The sequence below is a fragment of the Pseudorasbora parva genome, chromosome 14, assembly GCF_024679245.1.
Source record: "Pseudorasbora parva isolate DD20220531a chromosome 14, ASM2467924v1, whole genome shotgun sequence".
NCBI classification, from domain to species: domain Eukaryota; kingdom Metazoa; phylum Chordata; class Actinopteri; order Cypriniformes; family Gobionidae; genus Pseudorasbora; species Pseudorasbora parva.
The window spans coordinates 43573676-43595524 of NC_090185.1; the positions used below are offsets into that span (position 1 = coordinate 43573676).

Genomic DNA, 21849 nt, shown 5'->3' on the forward strand with positions numbered 1-21849 from the left:
AGTCGTGTTCGTGGTATCCTGACAAAGCCTGATGTTTCAGCAAAATTTTAGTTATTCATAGTGCCACTAGCTGGCCAAGTCAAGTCGCCTTTATTTATATAGCGCTTTTAACAAGTCCAGTTTCAAAGCAGCTTCACAGGAAAATAATGCAACAGATTTTGTACAACTGCTCTGTTTAAAACGGTGATGTTATCCAACTAATTTCAATTATCATGTAGTGTCAATGCGGGCAGATCGGTAATATAGTTGAACTTTAGGTGTCCCCAACTGAGCAAGCCAAGCCAAAGGCAACGGTGGCAAGGAACCAAAATTCATTCAGGGCCAGGATGGAGATAAAAAATCTTGGGAGAAACCAGGCTCAGTCAGGGTGCCATTTCTCCTCTGGCCGACGAACAAACAGTGTATGATTATTATTTTGCATATAACAGTGTATGATAATTTTTTACCTTTTAAACTGGCAACATTACAGTTCAGAAGTCATATTAGATAAATAGATATTCGTAAGATTATTTGATAGATTGGAGTTGTCGTGCCGGAGATGGGTTTAGAAGGATGTCTTTTTGAGTCTGCATTTACAGGGCAGAGTTTAATTGACACACTCTCTTAAGACATTTCAGGGATGCATTGGTCATGTCCTGGCACAGGTCCACCCTCTGATCAGAATACAGCCCAGTAGCAGGAAGTGTGGCAAATACAAATGATTGATATAGTCCTCCTATTTTTATATACTTAAAGCTACACTGTGTGATATTTTCCCCCATCTAGTAGTGAAAAGGTATATGACCATCCAGTGAATAATAGTTTCTGCTCCTCTCAATTTCGATTTCGTTTTAACTCCTACGGTGGCTGATTTAGTCATGGCTTCCAGTTCGACCTCTTCGGTGAGGGTTTGGTTCAACTCAAGTGATGAGGTAATTTTTGAAAACTATTATAATTTGCAGTTATTTAATTTACCAAATGATCTATGATCAAATTAATCTATGTAAAATGAATAATAGTTTTACGTTTTCGTTATTTTAACCAGTTCATTGCTAACATCAGGTTCCCAGACGAATGCAAGCTAATCTTAGTAAAGTAACTTTTATCAGTATTATCGTTATTCTGTATATTGTACAACACCACTAGCGTAAGGCAAACAAATTATAATGCAATTAAAATATTAATCTTATGTTATCCATCATAGAACGCGGATTTATGTTATAAGGTAAACAATACTTTTTCATCATTGACGCGAGGAAAACTATCCTAGACGTCGTTCTAGTGTTATGCACAGCACACCATGATATAATTAGCCAAGCAACAATAAAACTTCCAATATGCACAAATAGGCTGAATTAATATTACCTGTCGAGAAGAAAGCAGGCAACGTCGGCGTTCTTTTTAAAATCGTTGCTCCTCATGAGCTCTTTATCTTGGAAAGGCCACTCCAACATTTACTTTTGTCTTGTTGATTTGCCCGTTGCGTTGCCGTCTTAATTCTCTTTTCCGCTTCCTTGGCGACTCTGATACATATTCCGCAATGTTAGGTCCCCGACCCGGGTCGCATTCGGTAATCTGTTTCGGGACGTGGTTGCTTTCACACAGAAGGCGACCCGGCAATGCTCCTGGAATATTGCGGGTCCGACGTGCAGTGTGAAAGGGGCTTAAGAGTGATCCTCCATCATCATATAGCAGCCTCAAGCAATCTTCCTCTTCACATTCGACACAGTGCCATCGAGTGTTAAAACGCGAAAAGCGAAGCTTGAATTTACGGGTATGTCCCTCTTTGGCAAATGTACTTTCAAGATGGAGGAGCAACATGGCGAACGCCATCCGAACCCTCACCTATGTATTTTCAATGGAATATTATAAAATTACGAGAATGCATTATTACTTGAAAGAAGTAAATATACATTAATGAGCACATATATTTTTGAAAGAACTAAGTGATTTTAGCTAAGAAAAAATTAAAAAAGTTACACAGTGTAGCTTTAAATGCATATTGCCAACCATGCTCTGTGTTCCTACAACCACAAGGTAGTGGTGGCACAGTTGCGAGGACCCTTTCATTCCTCTTGCAGCTTTAATGTAGTTTTGTATTTTTTACTTTTTGGGACCTCAGGAAGAGTAGTCACTGCCTAGGTATTGGCTAATGGGGATCCAAATAAACAAATAAACTTAGATCATAGATGGGAAAGAGCATTCATGGGTAATTTAACTAAGGAAACATATGTTTTTTGACAGTTATAACATATCATAGCTTTTTTAGGTGTCCTCAAAGGGGGTCCATAAATATATGTCAAATTTGTTGTAAATATCTAATTTTCTTTTAAAGTTATAGCAAAATATATTTATGAGAGCATGGGCTGCATTGATTGGATTTTTTTTCTTCCAAAATGTTGGCTTTGTTTTGGTCATTATTGTTTAGCTATTGACCTATGTAAGTATTCAGAATTTCCTATTGTGGTTTTGTTTTGATTGGACTAACTGTTTCCTACATTCGCAAAGGTTTTTTAGGTTGGTATTATTGGACTCGGCAAGGATTCAGGAGTCTAAGGAGGTGAATACTGTGGAAAACACTGGCTTGAAAATTCTTAGGCTCCTTCAGGGCATTGCGCCAATGAAGTATACTGGGTTTGCGATACGCCAGTGTTCTCATAGACTATCATGGGGTTAACAATGGCACCCAGGATAAAGACAATGAATGCCCATTTTCATCTGACTAATGTTTGGGTGCGTATATTGCCAGTTTCATGAGTTTTTCCCCTGTTATAGCGCCACCAAGGGATCAATCGTTACGATGTTTTTCATGTGATCTCAGACTGATCTCACTCACATGTGACCTTCATTTGGTTGAAATATCTCGTTCTGTTCACAAGTTATAGCTATTTTATTAAATAAGGTCCTGGTCACATCAAACATTTTGGCTCCCCTTAGCAACGATGAATCAAAATGTAACTTTTTTAAAAATAATTATTGATAGTCTCTCTCCAGAGAATATTTCTGCAGTGGTTTGGTTCCGATCAGTCAAATAAGCTGGTAATTTGCAAAAGTAGGTTTTACAAAAAACCTAAAATATCTTGAAATTGGTGCCTGAAGCGCGAGCAAATCCGAGGCATGCATTTTTTCCGTCTCGAGCCAAGGATTCCAGCGATATAAGACACTCGAGGCTACGCCTTACGGTTGAGGAGTTATGAGCCGTTTCGTACTTTTGGTCGGCGTTTCTTACTTTTGATCGTTGTAGCGCCCCTGTCAGGCCGATCGCGGCGTGCTTCGGTGACTTCTGCAGTCGTTGTGAGTACTACCAGCCCTGAAAGTTTCAAGTCTCTACGACTTACGGTTTGGTCTGCCCGAGCAGTTTTAGCTGGAAAATGATGCATCATGGGGAAATGAACAGTTCCAATAGGGTTTCAGTCTGACGCCTAACTTTGATTGGATTTTTACCCCTTACTATCAAAATTTTGAGATTTGGCCTCGCGACTGTGCCTAGCGACCTATGTTTCTGAACTTCTGATGCTGGTTTCGTCTCGATCGGACCAGTGGTTTCGAAGATATCGGCTAATTTTCTTAAAGCGCTAGTTTACAACGGTGCACAAACCATACGCCGAAACCTGGCAAGTGTGGTATCGTTGGACTTGGCAACGATTCAGGAGTCTAAGGAGATGAGTCCCATGAAAATAAGTCAACCACACCCAAAGTTATAAGCACTTTTTAAAAAAAATCTCCACAAGGGGGTGCTGTTTAAAAACTTCTCAGGCTACTTCAGGGCATCGTGGTGATGACCCATACCGAGTTTCGTAACAATCTGTTATGCGTTCATAAAATAAAGCATTTTGGCACATAATTCAAGATGGCCGACAGCCATAATGACCGACCTGGCCGACATATCAGTTGACTCGGCATGACGTCTTGATTCTGACAAGACCACTTTTGTGATTTTTGGACAAACGGTTCAGCAAAAAAAAAAAAATAGCCATTTTTCCTATCTCCGGGTCAGTAGGTGGCGCTGCACCGAAACGCAGCAGGTTGCCTCAAGACAGGCTTGTGCCGACATGTAACAAGTTTGGTCTGAATACGATAAAGCGTTGCGGAGATACAGCCATACGTCTGTTTTTGCAAGCACTACGTAAAACTTGTTTGCGCATTTAACGGAAATGGTTTGACGAATCAACTTGAATTCCATAACTTTTTGTCGACACTGGCTGAAGATGATCTGGTTCAATTTTCATGCAAATCGGACGAACCGTCTAGGACGAGTTTGCAAAAGTAGGATTTTGGGGAAATTCAAAATGGCGGGAAATATATAATGTCGGAAATTACGTCATAGGGTGCTTTCGGATTGGCAGGAGCTCAGAAATCTGAGGGGAAAATAATTTTGTTTCTAGCCCTTAAGGTTCAAAAGTAATTAGCATAAACATGAGTGCAACTTTGGACAGGTGGTGGCGCTAGAGGGATTGAGTTAGAGACACCAAAACTGGTGTATTTAATTTTGGGACTGCCCTCTATCAGAATGTCAAAGCGTTACAACTTTCCCGCAAACGGTTCTATGGGCTGCCATAGACCTCCATGGCGGAAGAAGAAAGTGCGACTACGGTTTCAATAGGTGCCTCCGCACCTTCGGTGCTTGGCCCCTAATAATCAGACGCGTTCAGATTAGCTGGAATTTTTTGTTCAGAGTGCGCTCTCACTCACTGTTCGAGATTCGCTAATTTAGGGACCGTCTCTAAAGTTACACAACATTGGTACGCGCGGTTGTATAAAACGGACTGTACAGTGTTCATCTAGGTGTCGGGTATAATGCACACCTTTTGGATTTCTGATATTTAATAAAAAAACTGTCAAATCATATGAAAATATGGAGATTATTTATTTTACTGGGATACTGTTTGGGCTACACAAAATATGCTAGATTTAAAAGCGTCATAGCTGATAGGACACTGATGAGAATATTGCTTGAGAACATATTTATAGAGATAATATTATAGATTATATTCATTCACACTAAATGATTATTTATGCATTATGTGGTGCTATGACGACGGCCAATATAAGGAAGGAAATCCCACAGAATATAATCTTGCTTTAAAAAGGCCATAGAGCAGCTTGATTTATTTGTTGTTTGTTCATTTTCAAATATTAAACTTGTTGAAATGTTTTTAGTGTGTGCATCGGTTCTTTTTGAACACTTTATCTCATTTGAACAAAACCGTGATAATATTGATAACTGTGATAATATTGATAACCGTGATAATTTGGGTCACTATAACCGTGATGTTACAGTGGATGTTATGAGTGTCCTTCCATATGTAATTTCTAATAAACATCATGTCAATCATCAATAATAACAAAATAATTCTTTTTTGAGATGAGGTTCTCTCATCTGTGATGTAACAAGAACTTCCAAACATGATCATAATATATTTGTTTCCAAATGTGAAAGGTTTTTAATCAAATGAGACCATGCACTTGCATAAATTTAGTTATTAGCAATTACTTTTAATTTAGACGTGAAATCATTAAAACATGCCTTCAGGGTGTAAGTGGTTCATTTTAATACACAAATGATATATTATTGTGTTACTGTGGATGCTGAACGAAAAACAAAAACTGACTCAAATAAATGAGGAAAATGCATTATCCACTACTATACCAATAATATTAAGAGTAATGTGGCGTTTTACAGCATTAAACACAATACTCACGTGAGTGTGTTGAGTTGACAGTGTTTATCCTGCAGTAGAGCAGAGATCTGTGTCACTCGTGTGTCTCCTAGTTTATGATCTCTCAGATTCAGCTCTCTCAGGAGTAACGGGTTTATACCCACAATTCCTCTCACATACTCACAGGCTTCATCTGCAGCAGGACTCACAAACCTGCAGAAGGGAAAATTAAGCTAGAATCAATTTAATTAAACACGGTGTGATGAAAACAGCATTTGATTCTAATGGGAAACACTGAGGAATTATCTTGAATTGGCTTCTATGCAACACATTTTATTAGTGAAATAATATTTCTATAAACAATTTACCTGCACATCATTTATGTTGTATTATTTAATCCCGTCTCACCTCAGTGTCTTCAGTTGACAGTGTGGATCCTTCAGTAAATCAGTGAGCTGCTTCACTCCTGATTCTCCAGGATCATTTCCTGTGAGATCCAGCTCTATCAGGTGTGAAGGGTTTGATCTCAGAGCTGAAGCCAGAGCTTTATAACCTTCTTCTGTGATACTGCAGTCTGAGAGTCTAAAAGAAGAAAAAATATAATACACAATATCAACTATTATTTACATTATGACTGATGAAGTCAACTGAATCTGTGTCTGTAAATGTTGAACCAAATGAGCCATACAATCAGCAGACGAGCGAACATCATTCCTCTGAAAGCTCCTGTAGTGTGTCAGCTGTCGTGTGTATCGCAGGATCGCCAGTGAAAAGACCTATATTGTTTGTAGCCCTTTTGTCTTCACATACAAGATTTATACAAATATAATATACATTTGTATACAACAGTAGTTTCTGGTTCTCGAATCTGATTGGCTGAGAGCCTTTTCCAGCTGTGTGATATCCACCCAGTATCGGCACTGGAACCGTTTCCCCGTTAGTGTCAGTCCGCTTGAGTGACTGTCATGGCGGTCGAGCGATTTGCCACTGTTTTAAGGAAACTGCTGTTGTTGTGTCACGAAATGTAGTTTTAACAGTTTTTTAGGCACTGCCTTATTCAGTTTAAGGTCATACACAGACTACATTATTCAAAACAGAAACTGCACAGGATTTTCTCACCTCTTTGTGACAAATGTAATTCAGTAGATGCAGATTTGTCCCATAGTTTCATTTTTTGCTCAAGAATATAGAGTTACTGGAATGGTATTGTTGATGTGCTTTCAGTGATGTTCAGGTAAACGCGGCCTGACCCAGCATTGATCATTCTTGGAATTCATGAACATGTCATTTAAACAATATTTAAACAATAAATAACTAACTAAACTAATATGCCATATTTGGTATTGAGAAAAGGTCCGTAATGTTGACTTCAGTGACAGTTACTTTATGAGTCTTTATGAGTGACTAGTTGTAAACAAGGAAGTTGTTTAGTGCTCTCTTTGGAAATCTTTTAAAGGACAAAGATATATTGCTTTTCTCAGTAGACATTCAAACTGATTTCTTTAATAATGGATATTATAGACATTGAGCTGAATAACGAATGCTATATCAGGTGCAGGTAATACACTCGTTTAGTCAACCTCTCACTCATAATACCTTAATACTCTACACCAGGGGTCTCATATGGGATCAGATTCCCAGAAATTGAATTGCGGTCACGCATAAAAAAAAAAAAGTGTGAATCAAAATTTTAAAAACACATGTGAAAATATAATCAAAACTGAAAAATCAATGCAAAGTTACTTATTTTCATTTTTTGTATGTCCGTTCTCTTTTCTTCTTTGCTTTTGTTTCCACATTCTTCGCTTGCGTTTTCAAATGGTGCAGTTTGAGTTTTATGTAAATCAGGGTCGGGTCTAAGCATCCCCATTGGTCCACTAGTTCTAGATTGACAGCTCATCCCGTAGCCAATTAATGGAAGAGGGATGCTAACGTCACCAAGAGACTCACACCTCAGTTCAGCCAGCCGCTGTTGACTTGAGCTACGAGTATAACGCGCTCTCTATCACTGTATCGGCAAGGAAATACATTATTACCCTCATTCACTGCTATAAGAGGAGAAGATTTGGCTAAACTTGTTAAATCATCAAAATCTAGAGGCAGACAGAGTATACAGCTTCATTACATAAGTAAAAGAACAGATAGCCTTAAGTAAAAGTACAGATCTCTCAATATTGTACTTGGCTGTCAAAATCAACAACATGTATGCTTGACCCTATACCGACTAGGCTTTTAAAAGAGATGCTTCCAGAGGTCATAGATCCTCTGCTTAATATCATTAATTCATCCTTGACATTAGGATATGTACCGAAAACCTTTAAGTTGGCTATAATTAAACCACTTATTAAAAAAAACACAACTTGATCCTAAAGAATTAGTCAATTACAGGCCAATCTCGAATCTACCGCTTCTGTCAAAAATATTAGAAAAGGCTGTGTCTTCACAATTATGTTCCTTTTTTTTTAAAGAAATGGTATCTGTGAGGATTTCCAGTCAGGATTTAGACCGTATCATAGTACTGAGACTGCTCTAATTATAGTTACAAAAGATTTACTCTTATCATCTGATCGTGGTTGTATCTCTCTATAGCCCCTTTCACACTGCACGCCGGACCCTCAATATTCCCGGAACATTGCCGGGTCGCCTTCTGTGTGAAAGCAACCACGTCCCGGAATTGATTACCGAATTGAACCCGGGTCGGGGACCTAGTAACATTGCGGGGTTCGACCCGGGACGAGCGCTGTGTGAACAAAAGCCAAAACTAATGCCGCAACGTGTACGTAGTTATCGTGCGACTCCTAGAGCTTGTTTTTTCAATAATACAACCCTGCAGTGCCAGAAGAGCTAGTCTGTGTTTTAAATGCAGAGAGTGTTCGTATACAAAGGAAACTCAAATTAAACAAGCAGAAACGTGCGCAAACGGGACACAGAGACAACGAAGCTCCTTACTATCCACGCTGAAGCGGAGATCGCTCGCCATTATACGTCACATCCGGATGTCACGTGTCAACTTGATCAGTGATCGTTACGGGTTGTGTGTGAAAGCGCACATATTACGGTATTTCGCTGGCAGTGTGAATGGACCAAATCTAGCGGCCCGGGAACAAATGCTGGGTCGCATTATCCGTGTATTTGCCGGAATCGCAGTGTGAAAGGGGCTTATTAGTGTTACTCGATCTTAGCACTGCATTCGATACTATCAACCTCAGCATTCTTTTGAATAGACTCAAATTATGTTGGCATTAGTGGAAATGCATTCAATACACTGATTCATAACCGTTTTAATCTTTATTTGAGGTTTGAAAACAAACCCGGAAGAGAAGTGTTACGTGCTTATAAGATGTAAACGGGATGATGACGCAACAGGTATGCAAGATGTGGCTGTGGAGGTGTAGACAGGAAAAACAACCATAAACAAAACGTAGTGAAGCTTACATAGTTTATTAAATCAAATGTAATATGTTCAAAAGAACCAATAAACATGAAACACAAATAATAAACAAGAGAATCACCCAAATCAATGAAATAATCAAAACCAAATCCCCAGTACTACTACCCCCAAACCTCTAAACTAACTAACAAAGAAAAATGTAGAAACAAAACCGAGATCTTCAGCGTATACGACGCTTTAAATAAACTACGCTGAAAATCAAACAAAAGTACAATTGAGGGCGAATTCTCCCTTTAACTAACTAACACAAAAACTACCTATCTAAATAAGACAACATTAATCCAAATTAATAACTAAAGACAATCGAAGACTTAAGACCTGGCTGAGTAATACACTGTGTTTGTCTCTCAACATCAGCGTGTAACACTTTGATCTCAGAACACCTGTGCGCAATCAACTCTAGCGTATGCACATATTCGCTCGGGCAGGACTAGTATAAGAACAATTCTAGGAAAAGAAGTTAACGCAGAACCAAGTCAAGTGTCTAGTAAATAATCAGGGTATTTCAGAAGACAACAGAAAGTGCGGAAAGGTGAGTGAGAGCTCGCGCTGATCAGCCCTCACTGCCCATTCATGAAAACTGGGGCCTTTTAAGATGCCAGCACGTCAACGGATTGGTCGAACGTCACTCATTGCGTCGAACGTCACTCATGGCATCTTACATGATGCAATACTGAACAGCTCTCCCAATGGTCCCAAGAATAACTAATAACACAGAAGAGAAACAAACCAAAACAATACAAAACACATGGAATGTAACAGAAGACAATGCTGAATAAAGTCATAGTTTTTTTATTTTTGGACCCAAATGTATTTTGGATGCTTCAAGAGACTCTAATTAACCCACTGATGTCTCATATGGACTACTGTGATGATGTTTTTATTCCCTTTCTGGACATGGACAGTATAGTGTGCATACACTTGCATACGCTCTCGGACTAAATATAAAATATCTTAAACTGTGTGTGAAGATGAACGGAGGTCTGACGGGTGTGGAGCGACATTAGGGTGAGGAGCTAAAGGGTTAGTTCACCCAAAAATGAAAATTATTTCATTAATTACTCACCCTCATGTCGTTGGACACCCGTCAGACCTTCATTCATCTTCGAAACACAAATGTATTTTTGTTGAAAGCTGAGAAAGGCCTCCATTGTCATTCAGCACATTTCCACTGACCCACTCACAAGACCCATAAAGGCACTAAACACGTTGTTATAAAGTCCATCACACAACAGTGGCTGTACAATAATTTCACGAAGCGACCCAAATAGTTTTTGTGTGCAGTTTTTGTGTTTATCCACCAGGTTATTGTCTTCCGTGTAGGTCTGGGCCGTGAGCTCAGGTGATAGCGGGTCCTCCTCTTCCGGGTCATGAACGGTGGATCTGTGTCATATTCTCGCGCATGCGTCGAGTTCACGTCAATATCTTGGTGGATAAAGTCGTTATTTTGATTTTTTTGCGTACAATAACTATTTTCGTCGCATTGTAAAATGCTTGTCCAGCCGCTGTAGTGAGATGGGCTTTGTGTCGATGTGTTTAGGGCCTTTATGGGTCTTGTGAGTGGGAATGTACTGAATGCCAATGGAGGCCTTTCTGAAGCCTTTCTCAGCTTAAACAAAAATATCTTCATTTGTGTTTCGAAGATGAATGAAGGTCTTACAGGTGTCCAATGATATGAGGTTGAGGAATTAATGAAATAATTTTTATTTTTGGGTGAACTAACCCTTTAATACAATAAAAATCTAAAAATTAAAAATAAATAAAATAAAACTACATAACCTAAAATGGAAATGTAACTGAAATTAGGCCCATATATTGGGTGAGATGCCTTCTCTTTGTATTATTTGATAGTCCTCCTCCTAGTCCTGTACAGCGTGACCAGATGATGATTAATATTATAATTAATAAACTTAATGAACTCAGATTGTGTGTGTGGCTCACACCCTGACGAAGGCTCATTAGCCACAACACGTATAGGTGTCCAGAACTGATCACCTGTTTCTAAAATATTAAAGCCATGTTGAAATAAAGGCTTTTTACATTTCTTCAATAATATTTGAGTGCTTCGGATAATGAATGTTTATCAACTCCAAACATGTCCAGACAGGGGCGTAGCCATCATTTCAAAAGTGAGAGGAACAAAATGTCAAGTGTTCGGGCTATACCAGTGTTTGACCTGTGTCTAACTGATGGTTTCATCTTCAATTTAATTTATATTTTTGCTTAATTGGCTTAAAAATGTCAGCTATCTGGGTCTTTTAGACCCCAAATGAAATTGCTGGAAAAATAAAATAAAAAAATAGTCAAAATATAGCTAATATTACTCCCTTAAATCATGTTTTACTAAAATGTTTTACATGTGTGCAGTTGGCTGGATTTCAGCATTTTTATTTATATAATTTCAATCAATGGGAGAGTGTAAAAATGACTTTGTTACATAATTTGTAAAAAATCAGCTCCAATGCAGAACACAGAAATGGTGGAGTGACTTTAAGTATCTAATCACAAACACACTGACCATTTTGCTTATACAATGTCAACAGATGACAACAAGAAGCATAAAAACTGAGTAAAATTATTGAAAATAAGAGCCAGAGCAAATACTTTACATTGTGTTGACATTTTTATATAGAAACAATATAGAAACAAACAATCTGTGAACAAGATACTAACACTTACGCAGATATGCCTTTATCTCACACACTATCTCACTCACACACACATACACACACACACACACGTACACAACGCTACGCTGTCGAAACACTCATTGTAACTTAGGCGTGTTCAGCAAAACTGGTTAATTATTCAACAAGAGTATATGCAGTTATCCATCATTGTGCAACACAAGTCGAACACTACATTTCAACTTACAGTGCTTGACGGTGTCGTAGTGAAGAGGTTTTTTTGCATCATTGCTGAAAATTATTGATGGATACAGCGCGACCCGAAACTAGTGACGTTAGACTAGACGAATCATTGTTTTTGAACAAATCTTTTAGGTGAACGAATCGTTCTTGTTCACGTAGTCTATTGACTCATGTTTCTCGTTCACTGAAATTTCTCCCTCCACCGCAGCGTGGCGCTATTAGCAGAAAGCGCAGCTCTGTGGACTGTTTCAATCTGTCAAAGAATGACAAACCTCAAGCCAATAGCGTTCGAGAATGAGATGTGACGGAGCATGTGATTTGTTGAATTCAGTGAACGAATACACCCTTTACTGACCAAGAGGCTTTGAGTCTGACTGTAAATGTGAAATCTCGTTCGTGAACGAAATGAACCAGTTGTTGAAGGATACTGAAAGCGAACAGCTCGGCTCGTGTAAGTGGCATATTTGCAGCAAAGAAAGAAATGTACACTTGTTTTACCACTGTAATGAAAACGGTGTAATGTAATGGTTAAAGGTCCCGTTCTTCGCGATTCCATCTTTCAAACTTTAGTTAGTGTGAAATGTTGCTGTTAGAGCATAAATAATACCTGTAAAATTATAAAGCTCAAAGTTCAATGTGAAGCGAGATATTTTATTTAACAGAAGTTCCCTTTCAAAGCCTACAGCGAACGGCCGGTTTGGACTACACCGCTGCACTTCCTGCTGTAATGACGTCACTAGAACTGTTTGTTGACTAACCATTTGTCCGCCCACAAGAACACGCAAAATAGGGGGAGTGGTCTCGTTGCTCTTCCCATGGAGAAGAGCGCGCATTCAGCACCTGCATCTCCCCTTTATGGTAAGAGGCGGACCTTTCCGGGCAAAGTGCGCTAAGCTGCTGTCCAATCACAACACGGGAAGCGCTGGCCCAATCAGAACTCGTTACGTGTTTCTGAAGGAGGGACTTCATAGAACAAGGAAATCATCAGGCCGTTTTTTAGGACAGAGAAAACAGTGCTGTACAGATAAGACAATTGTGTGAAAAATACTGTGTTCTTTTACACGCAAAACATGAACTCATGTTATATTGCACACTGTAAACATAATCAAAGCTTGGAAAACATGCAAAGAACGGGACCTTTAAATGATTACTACAGAGTAAAATAAAGTGTGTTTGTATTTTATTTTTATGTTTTAAACGTTTGAACTAATCATTTTGGTGAACGAACTGAAAATGAACAACTCTCTTAAAAGAATCAAAATTTTCACCACCACCTGAAACGCGCCCAATCTGTGAGCGCGAGTACGAGGCGAGCATGGGTACGTGGTGTGATCCGTTAGTAACTGATTACAATGGAAACTTTGCATAGGCAGCGCCCTCCATGTTCATTCTTGCCTGCTGCGTCACGTGGTTAGGTTGAGGTGTGTTCAAAAAACGATATTTATTTATAAAAACAAGTTATTTTGAGTCATTTAACTCAAGTCCGAGTCAAGTCTCAAATCATGAATATCAAGTCGAAGTCAAGTCGAGTCTTTTATTAATAATTGTCAAGCAAGTGTCAAGTCCTAAAATATGCGACTTAAGTCTGACTCGAGTCAAATCATGTGACTCGAGTCCCCCACCTCTGCAGAATGCTGTCTAACACTTGATGACTGCTCTGTCAAGCCCTCGTCATCAGTGAGGAACCTGAGTGTGCTCTTTGATACCAATCTTTTATTTGAAAGCCACGTTTCTAACATTAGTAAAACTGCATTCTACCATCTTAAAAATATATCTAGACTAAGGCACATGCTTTCAATGCAAAATGCTGAACAGTTAGTACATGCGTTCATGAGCTCAAGGCTAGATTATTGTAATGCTCTACTGGGTGGTTGCCCTGCTCGCTTAATAAGCAAACTCCAGCTGGTCCAAAACGCAGCAGCTCGAGTTCTTGCAGGTGGTCGATCCTTTTCCTATTCAGCACCTAAACTCTGGAACAGTCTTCCTAGCATTGTTCGAGAAGCAGACACACTCTGTTCATTTAAATCTAGACTAAAATCGCATCTCTTTACTATGGCATACACATAGAACATTTTTAACTTTCATTATTCAAATCAATTGACTGATTGTTAGGCTGCATTAACTAGGTCAGCCGGAACCGGGAACACTTCCCATAACACCTGATGTACTCGTTACATCATAAAAAGTGTGGCATCCACACTAATGTTAGTCTCTCTGTTTATCCCGAGGTTTACTGCAGTCGTCCGGATCCAGGCCGTGTCCAGATCAGATGGTGGACCTGAGCCTGGGCATGACCAACACACCCTGAGTGTCTGCTGAACCCGTGTCAATTGGAGTCCCTTTTGAATTTGCCTCACCGGCACATCATCCTCAATAAACCCGTCTCCAGCGCGATGACGCGATGACTCCGATCTTTCAAATATTCATATTCAATAATTGTGTCAGGGTGTGAAACAAGAGGATCCAACGGTATTTCAATGCAAAGTCATTAATGATCAACAAACAGTCAATATGTAGACAGCTCAGTCCAGGAACTAAAGGGCTCTTCAGAAGACTGCTTCACAGTGGCGTCTTGAAGGAGCGAGATAATGATGAACAAAAAGCTCTACGAGAGAGTAGACCTTGAAGAAGGCGACTGAGCAGTGAAATCTACAGAAATCAGCTCCCCACAGCAGGTACAGGAAACAGGGCACAATCTGGCGATAACTGCTACACAAGACAAGACAGTGGTAAGAACTCAAACTGGTAAAGAGAGAAAGAGCGAACTCACACAATAATCCGACACTGAACAGAGGGGACAAACACTAGAATAGGCTGAGTAATTAGACAGAACACGGCACAGGTGTGGGTGCAGAGCTGCGGGACCGCTGATGGTGATGATCATCAGGTGCGATTACGTCAAAGCGGCACTACGAAGGCTGTTCCAATGTGAAGACTGCACCTCTGAAGGCCACATTTGAAGTGTGATTACGTCACAGTGGCACTACGAAGGCTGTTCCAATGTGAAGACTGCACCTCTGAAGGCCGCATTTGAAGTGCAATTACGTCACAGTGGCACTACGAAGGCTTGTCCCAATGTGAAGGCTGCACCTCTGAAGGCCGCATTTGAAGTGCGATTACGTCACAGCGGCACTACGAAGGCTGTCCCAATGTGAAGGCTGCACCTCTGAAGGCCACATTTGAAGTGCGATTACGTCACAGCGGCACTACAAAGGCTGTCCCAATGTGAAGACTGCACCTCTGAAGGCCACATTTGAAGTGCGATTACGTCACAGCGGCACTACAAAGGCTGTCCCAATGTGAAGACTGGACCTCTAAAGGCCGCATTTGAAGTGTGATTACGTCAAAGCGGCACTACGAAGGCTGTCCCAATGTGAAGGCTGCACCTCTGAAGGCCACATTTGAAGTGCGATTACGTCAAAGCGGCACTACGAAGGCTGCCCTAATGTGAAGGCTGCACCCTCTGAAGGCCTCATTTGAAGTGTGATTACATCATAGCAGCACTACGAAGGCTGCCCTAATGTGAAGGCTGCACCCTCTGAAGGCCACATTTGAAGTGCTATTACGTCACAGCGGCACTACAAAGGCTGTCCCAATGTGAAGGCTGCTCCTCTGAAGGCCACATTTGAGATGCGATTACGTCACAGCGGCACTACCAAGGCTGTCCCAATGTGAAGGCTGCACCTCTGAAGGCCACATTTGAGATGCGATTACGTCACAGCGGCACTACAAAGGCTGTCCCAATGTGAAGGCTGCTCCTCTGAAGGCCACATTTGAGATGCGATTACGTCACAGCGGCACTACCAAGGCTGTCCCAATGTGAAGGCTGCTCCTCTGAAGGCCACATTTGAGATGCGATTACATCACAGCGGCACTACGAAGGCTGTCCCAATGTGATGGCTGCACCTCTGAAGGCCGCATTTGAGATGCGATTACATCACAGCGGCACTACGAAGGCTGTCCCAATGTGATGGCTGCACCTCTGAAGGCCGCATTTGAAGTGTGATTACGTCACAGCAGCACTACGAAGGCTGTCCCAATGTGAAGACTGCACCTCTGAAGGCCACATTTGAAGTGCGATTACGTCACAGCGGCAATACGAAGGCTGTTCCAATGTGAAGACTGCACCTCTGAAGGCCACATTTGAAGTGCGATTACGTCACAGCGGCACTACGAAGGCTTGTCCCAATGTGAAGGCTGCACCTCTGAAGGCCGCATTTGAAGTGCGATTACGTCACAGCGGCACTACGAAGGCTGTCCCAATGTGAAGGCTGCACCTCTGAAGGCCACATTTGAAGTGCGATTACGTCACAGCGGCACTACGAAGGCTGTCCCAATGTGAAGGCTGCACCCTCTGAAGGCCGCATTTGAAGTGTGATTACGTCACAGCGGCAATATGAAGGCTGTCCCAATGTGAAGACTGGACCTCTAAAGGCCACATTTGAAGTGCGATTACATCACAGCGGCACTACGAAGGCTTGTCCCAATGTGAAGGCTGCACCTCTGAAGGCCACATTTGAAGTGCGATTACATCACAGCGGCACTACGAAGGCTGTCCCAATGTGAAGGCTGCTCCTCTGAAGGCCACATTTGAAGTGCGATTACGTCACAGCGGCACTACGAAGGCTGTCCCAATGTGAAGGCTGCACCTCTGAAGGCCACATTTGAAGTGTGATTACGTCACAGCGGCACTACGAAGGCTGTCCCAATGTGAAGACTGCACCTCTGAAGGCCACATTTGAAGTGTGATTACATCACAGCGGCACTACGAAGGCTGTCCCAATGTGAAGACTGCACCTCTGAAGGCCGCATTTGAAGTGTGATTACGTCACAGCGGCACTACGAAGGCTGTCCCAAAGTGAAAGCTGCACCTCTGAAGGCCGCATTTGAAGTGCGATTACGTCACAGCATCACTACGAAGGCTGTCCCAATGTGAAGGCTGCACCTCTGAAGGCCACATTTGAAGTGTGATTACGTCACAGCGGCACTACGAAGGCTGTCCCAATGTGAAGACTGCACCTCTGAAGGCCACATTTGAAGTGCGATTACATCACAGCGACACTACGAAGGCTGTCCCAATGTGAAGACTGCACCTCTGAAGGCCACATTTGAAGTGCGATTACATCACAGCGACACTACGAAGGCTGTCCCAATGTGAAGACTGCACCTCTGAAGGCCACATTTGAAGTGCACAGCGGTGCGATGAAGGCTGCCGCAATTCATTAGCAACTTCAAAATCTTCCCACAACTTCGCAGCCTTCCCTATCCCAGAATTCATAGCACACTGGTGGTCCGCATTCCCGCGGCACTCGATCAGATTCCATTTAAAGACGGTATAGCGGTCGGTAACTCAATCCAGTGTAGCACTGGATACTATTGAACACAACAGCGCAAGCGCTTGAAGTAAATAAAACGTTTATTCGCACAGTTCCCAGTTCCCTGCCCTGAGCAACCAAGATAAACTTTAATTTCCCAATTTTTAAATACTATTTATTTCTCACCCATTCTCTCAAGAAGAAGAATCAGTCCATTATCACCCTTTTCGCTGTTTCTTTCTTTTTTTTCATACACTTTCTATAAATAGCCTTCAAAATATAATCTGCGTGGGGCTGTATTTCCGCCCCGCTCCCGCTATTCCACACCGCACCATTCCGCTCGCTCGTAAAATTCACTCCATGCTCACCCGCTTTAAATTATTTTATTCCCGACCCGACTGATCCAGCTAAATTTAGATTTTGTTTCCAGAATCTATCTTTTAAATTTCACGTACAGAAAGAGAGACACTGGATAGGAATTGTCCGTGCAATCATTTATTTTTCTTATAGCCTATAGGCTACTGTCAACACCGTAGCTAAAACAAATATCACCGAAAAATAGGCTAAATCAAATTTAGGGCTGGGCATCGTTTTGATTTGAACGATTCTGATTCCGATTCCGATTCTTACTTTCGATTCTGGTTCTTTTCGATTATCAATTCTGATTCTTTGAGGGGTGGGGATGATTTTCAATACCACAGGGGAAAAACGCTGCATATACTGTCAATTAGATATTTTTTATATAAACATTTTTTTTGTATGTCTTTTGAAAGTCTAGGCAATCAAAAAGTTCTTCTGAAGAGATCACTTTATATGATAAAGCTTTTAAGCTTTTTCTCCTATATATAAACATTGATCAATTACTATTAAAATTATCTCACAAATATTTGCTAACTCAATGTATTTTTTACAATGGGGTAATTGTGTTGCAATAGCTTACACACAGCACAAGTAAGCTTGATTTCGAATGGTAAATTGAATTAAAAAAGACGACTAAACAGTAATAAAATAAGAACAAATAAACATATTACAAAAAATAGCACAAATAAATAAAATAGAATAAAAGATATAAATGAAATAGACTGCTTTATTTTTTCAGGTAGGTCTAACATTCAGGTAAAAAACTGAATTAAAAAAAGCAAAGTGGCTAAATAAATTTAAAATAACATTGGACAATGTTTTTTGCAAAAAAATAAATAGTTTCATATAAAACCATTAAAGTTGATCAGTCAAGAGCAGTGTGATCATTTGTCTTTTTGTAGTTTGACTTTGAATAACAAATGACTGCTGCCCCTTTAAGAGCTGCCGCACTCATGGATCCTGAACACTGTTCCTGTTGTCTTCATTTCTTCCTGAATTGTTTACGACTGTGTTTACATTAATACTCTTCAAAATGTGCACTGAGAATTTGGTTGATTGTTTTTGACCAATAATAAGCTGGAAAAAGAAGTAAATATTTGCACTTGTATGTCAGAGGGGGCTTTATTACGGTATGTGTGTGTGCGCTTCAGATGTGAGCTTGAAATCTGCGGGGATTCGTAGAATTATGTGCGATCCTGTGCAAAATTCAGACCGATCACACACACTAACACTAACACGCTGTCGTAAGGAAAAGTCCAGCAGAACGAGCGTCCGCCGTGTTCGTCGTGTTCAGAGGGTTAACCGGGCTGAGTGATAATATGCGGCTGCACGTCCACTCACTGTTGGTCAGAGAAGGAGAGGAGAGGAGAGGAGAGGAGAGGAGAGGAGAGGAGAGGAGAGGGGAGGGGAGGGGAGGGGAGGGGAGGGGAGGGGAGAGGAGAGGAGAGGAGAGGAGAGGAGAGGAGAGGAGAGGAGAGGAGAGGAGAGGAGAGGAGAGGAGCTGGGATCGATACTGTAGACACTGAGCAGGCTATCGTATCTTTTCAGATAGTTCAGTATCGATATTTTTGACAACACTAGTTGCACTGTGCCGACCCAGGCTTTTTAAAAGTGAAATAAATCCACACTTCAGAGCACCGCTTACCGGGCTTCCATGGCTAAAAGAACAAGCGGGCCCGCAAGCACCGGAAATCAGGTGGCCATGGAAACCAAAACTTGCGCGTTTGGAACCGATGATCGGAACCGAAAACAAATTCAATAGAGAGATGTGAGGGAAGATGTTTCGGCCGGGACTTTTTACTGCGCCGAGCCGAAGTACTCTCAGAAGTGCTAATCCGCCATACATTATATCATTTTGCTGTATTTTTCCTCATGACAATGTAAACCAGCTTAAAATACTCTGTCATTTTTGGCCTCACAGACATGAATGATGTCTTTACAAAGTTTAAAGTGTCTACTTTTTTATCTACACTAAAAATAAAAACTAAATGTTGTGCTTTTCGCCAAATAAAGAAAACAAACAGGATGCGCGTTCTCCAGTCTTTCTCCCTGTGAAGTCCTTTCTTACCCCTTTTCCACCAGAATGAACCGGGGGCTAGTTCGGAGCCAGTGCTAGTGTCAGTTCTAAGTTGGTTCGACTTGAGAGCCTTCTAAGAACCGTTTGCTTTTCCACATGCTAAGAGCCACAACAGAGCCAAGTCTTACGTCATACCAGAGTCCTGCACGGGTCCATCCCAGACCCGTTAATATTTGCACGTTACCCGATCTGTGCCCGCAATAAATCACACACACTAAAATCATTCCAATTAAAATGCTTTATTTATTTTTTTATATTGCACTTCTCTCAACATCAACAGCATCATGAATGGGCTAAAGAAACAGGCTAAAGTGCCTTTATAGACTCGTTGTCAACAATTTTATATACTTCACTCACCAACTTTACTTTTACTTCATCCATTGCTAATCCTGCAATGCTCGCTCCATCTGGGCTACGAGTGGCATCAACAAAAGTCACAGTGGTGGTGACGTGATGGATCATATGGCATATCGTTGTTGCGTGTATGTGTAATGGTAAATTGGACATAGAAATTGTAATACAGTATGTTTGGGGGGGAAGAAGGACGACCGGATCGTTTTGATCGTTTTTCGAGAACCGGCGAACATTTAAAAGACTTAACCAAACAAAGCGAAAGTAACGCGGCCCCTCACGGACATCTGCCACGCACATACATAATAAAACAAACACAACTCAACGTAAAATCCAGGTCTGGTGATCTCTCGTCCTTATATGCCGCCGAGCTCCCTCGTGAGAGGATTTGAGACCGGTGTGGCTCACAGGTGACACTCATTCGCCATCATGCCCCGGTCTCGCTCGCTCCTCCGCCTCGCCACAGCACAGAAAAATATTGCACATATTTTTCATCCGCGCTTCTACCCGCTCGCACGGAATTAATTATCCGCCCGCACCCCGCCCGTGTATTTTATAATTTATGTCACAATCCACCTGTTTAAGCCACTTTTATGCCCGCGGGTACCCGACCCGTTGCAGGACTCTACTGCTAGCGAGGCAGCGGGAAACACACACACACACACACACAATTTCCAGGCGTGTTCTATCTAATGCATTGACGATGCGCAGACCAACCCACATATGATCCAAATACTGCGCGAGCGATTCAAAAGCATAAGGAGTCGTTGGCGCTCGCTGTACTTTGATGTCATACGCAATCAGTCTGCACAGCGCGCGCCGATGCATCTCGAACAAGCCTTCCCTCAGTGGCTCATGGCTTTATGATCCTACATCAGCATTAAAACGCCGCAAATCCAACGCATTTGTGCAGCTCTCCATGATTTGTATAGACGGAGATTACAATCCAGCAGCTGTTAGCTTGATTAGCTGCTATTGAAAAAATGGCGGTCACAGGTTTGTGTTCATCTTGTTGATCACGGTAACGCCGCCCCCAGCCGGTGACGCAAGCGGTTCTTACTTCTAGCCCAGCAATGTTTTGGTGTTACTTAAGAACCACTTTTCCTGGCTCAGAGCTGGTGCTTTGGCTGTGGAAACACAAAGAACCGATTTGAAACTAGGCTCTGGCTCCGATTTAGCACCAGCACTGCCTTGGTGGAAAAGGGGTATCTGAAATGCATGTAAAATATACTCAGAACTCAGAGAAAACGTGCCACACAGACATGACAGATATCTCGTTATAAAGCTTGGAAGGTCTACTTTTAAATGAAGTAATTTATATAAAAAACAAATATTCTCTGTTTATGTAATCGGTATGAAAACAGTGAGAGGTGCAGTTTCTCCAGCGCTACTCATTAAAGGGGGGGTGAAATGCTGTTTCATGCATACTGATCTTTTTACACTGTTAAAGACTTGGAATCCCATACTAAACATGGACAAAGTTTCAAAAGTTAAGGTGGACGTTTGATGGGAGTATTTCTTTGTCAAAAATACTACTTCCGGTTAGTCATAAGTTTCGGCAAGTTTTTTGCGATCATGCGTCCCCTTTGACGTTAATGGGGGCGGAATTTCCTTGTATGGGCCTTACGGACAATTCTACCGGAAGTGTGTGAGAGAGAGAGAGGGAGAAAGAGAGAGGGAGAGAGCGAAAGCAACAGGCTACGCCCATCAAAGCGCTCGTAGGCTGCGCTGCACAGGTAATGTGCACAATTAACAATGACATCAAAAAGTGCGTTTTTGGTTGCCA

At 41.4% G+C, this 21849-nt stretch overlaps 1 protein-coding gene across 1 annotated transcript in view; it reads right to left on the reverse strand.

Annotated features, from left to right (window-relative positions):
- The window catches only part of LOC137039800 (NLR family CARD domain-containing protein 3-like), a 61541-nt gene that overhangs the window by 22347 nt on the left and 17345 nt on the right, over positions 1-21849 (reverse strand). The window contains exons 7-8 of the mRNA XM_067415073.1: positions 6048-6221; positions 5682-5852 (exon numbers count right to left, since the gene is read on the reverse strand). Of these exons, the coding sequence (XP_067271174.1) occupies positions 5682-5852; positions 6048-6221 (345 nt within the window). The remainder of the gene's footprint in view (positions 1-5681; positions 5853-6047; positions 6222-21849) is intronic.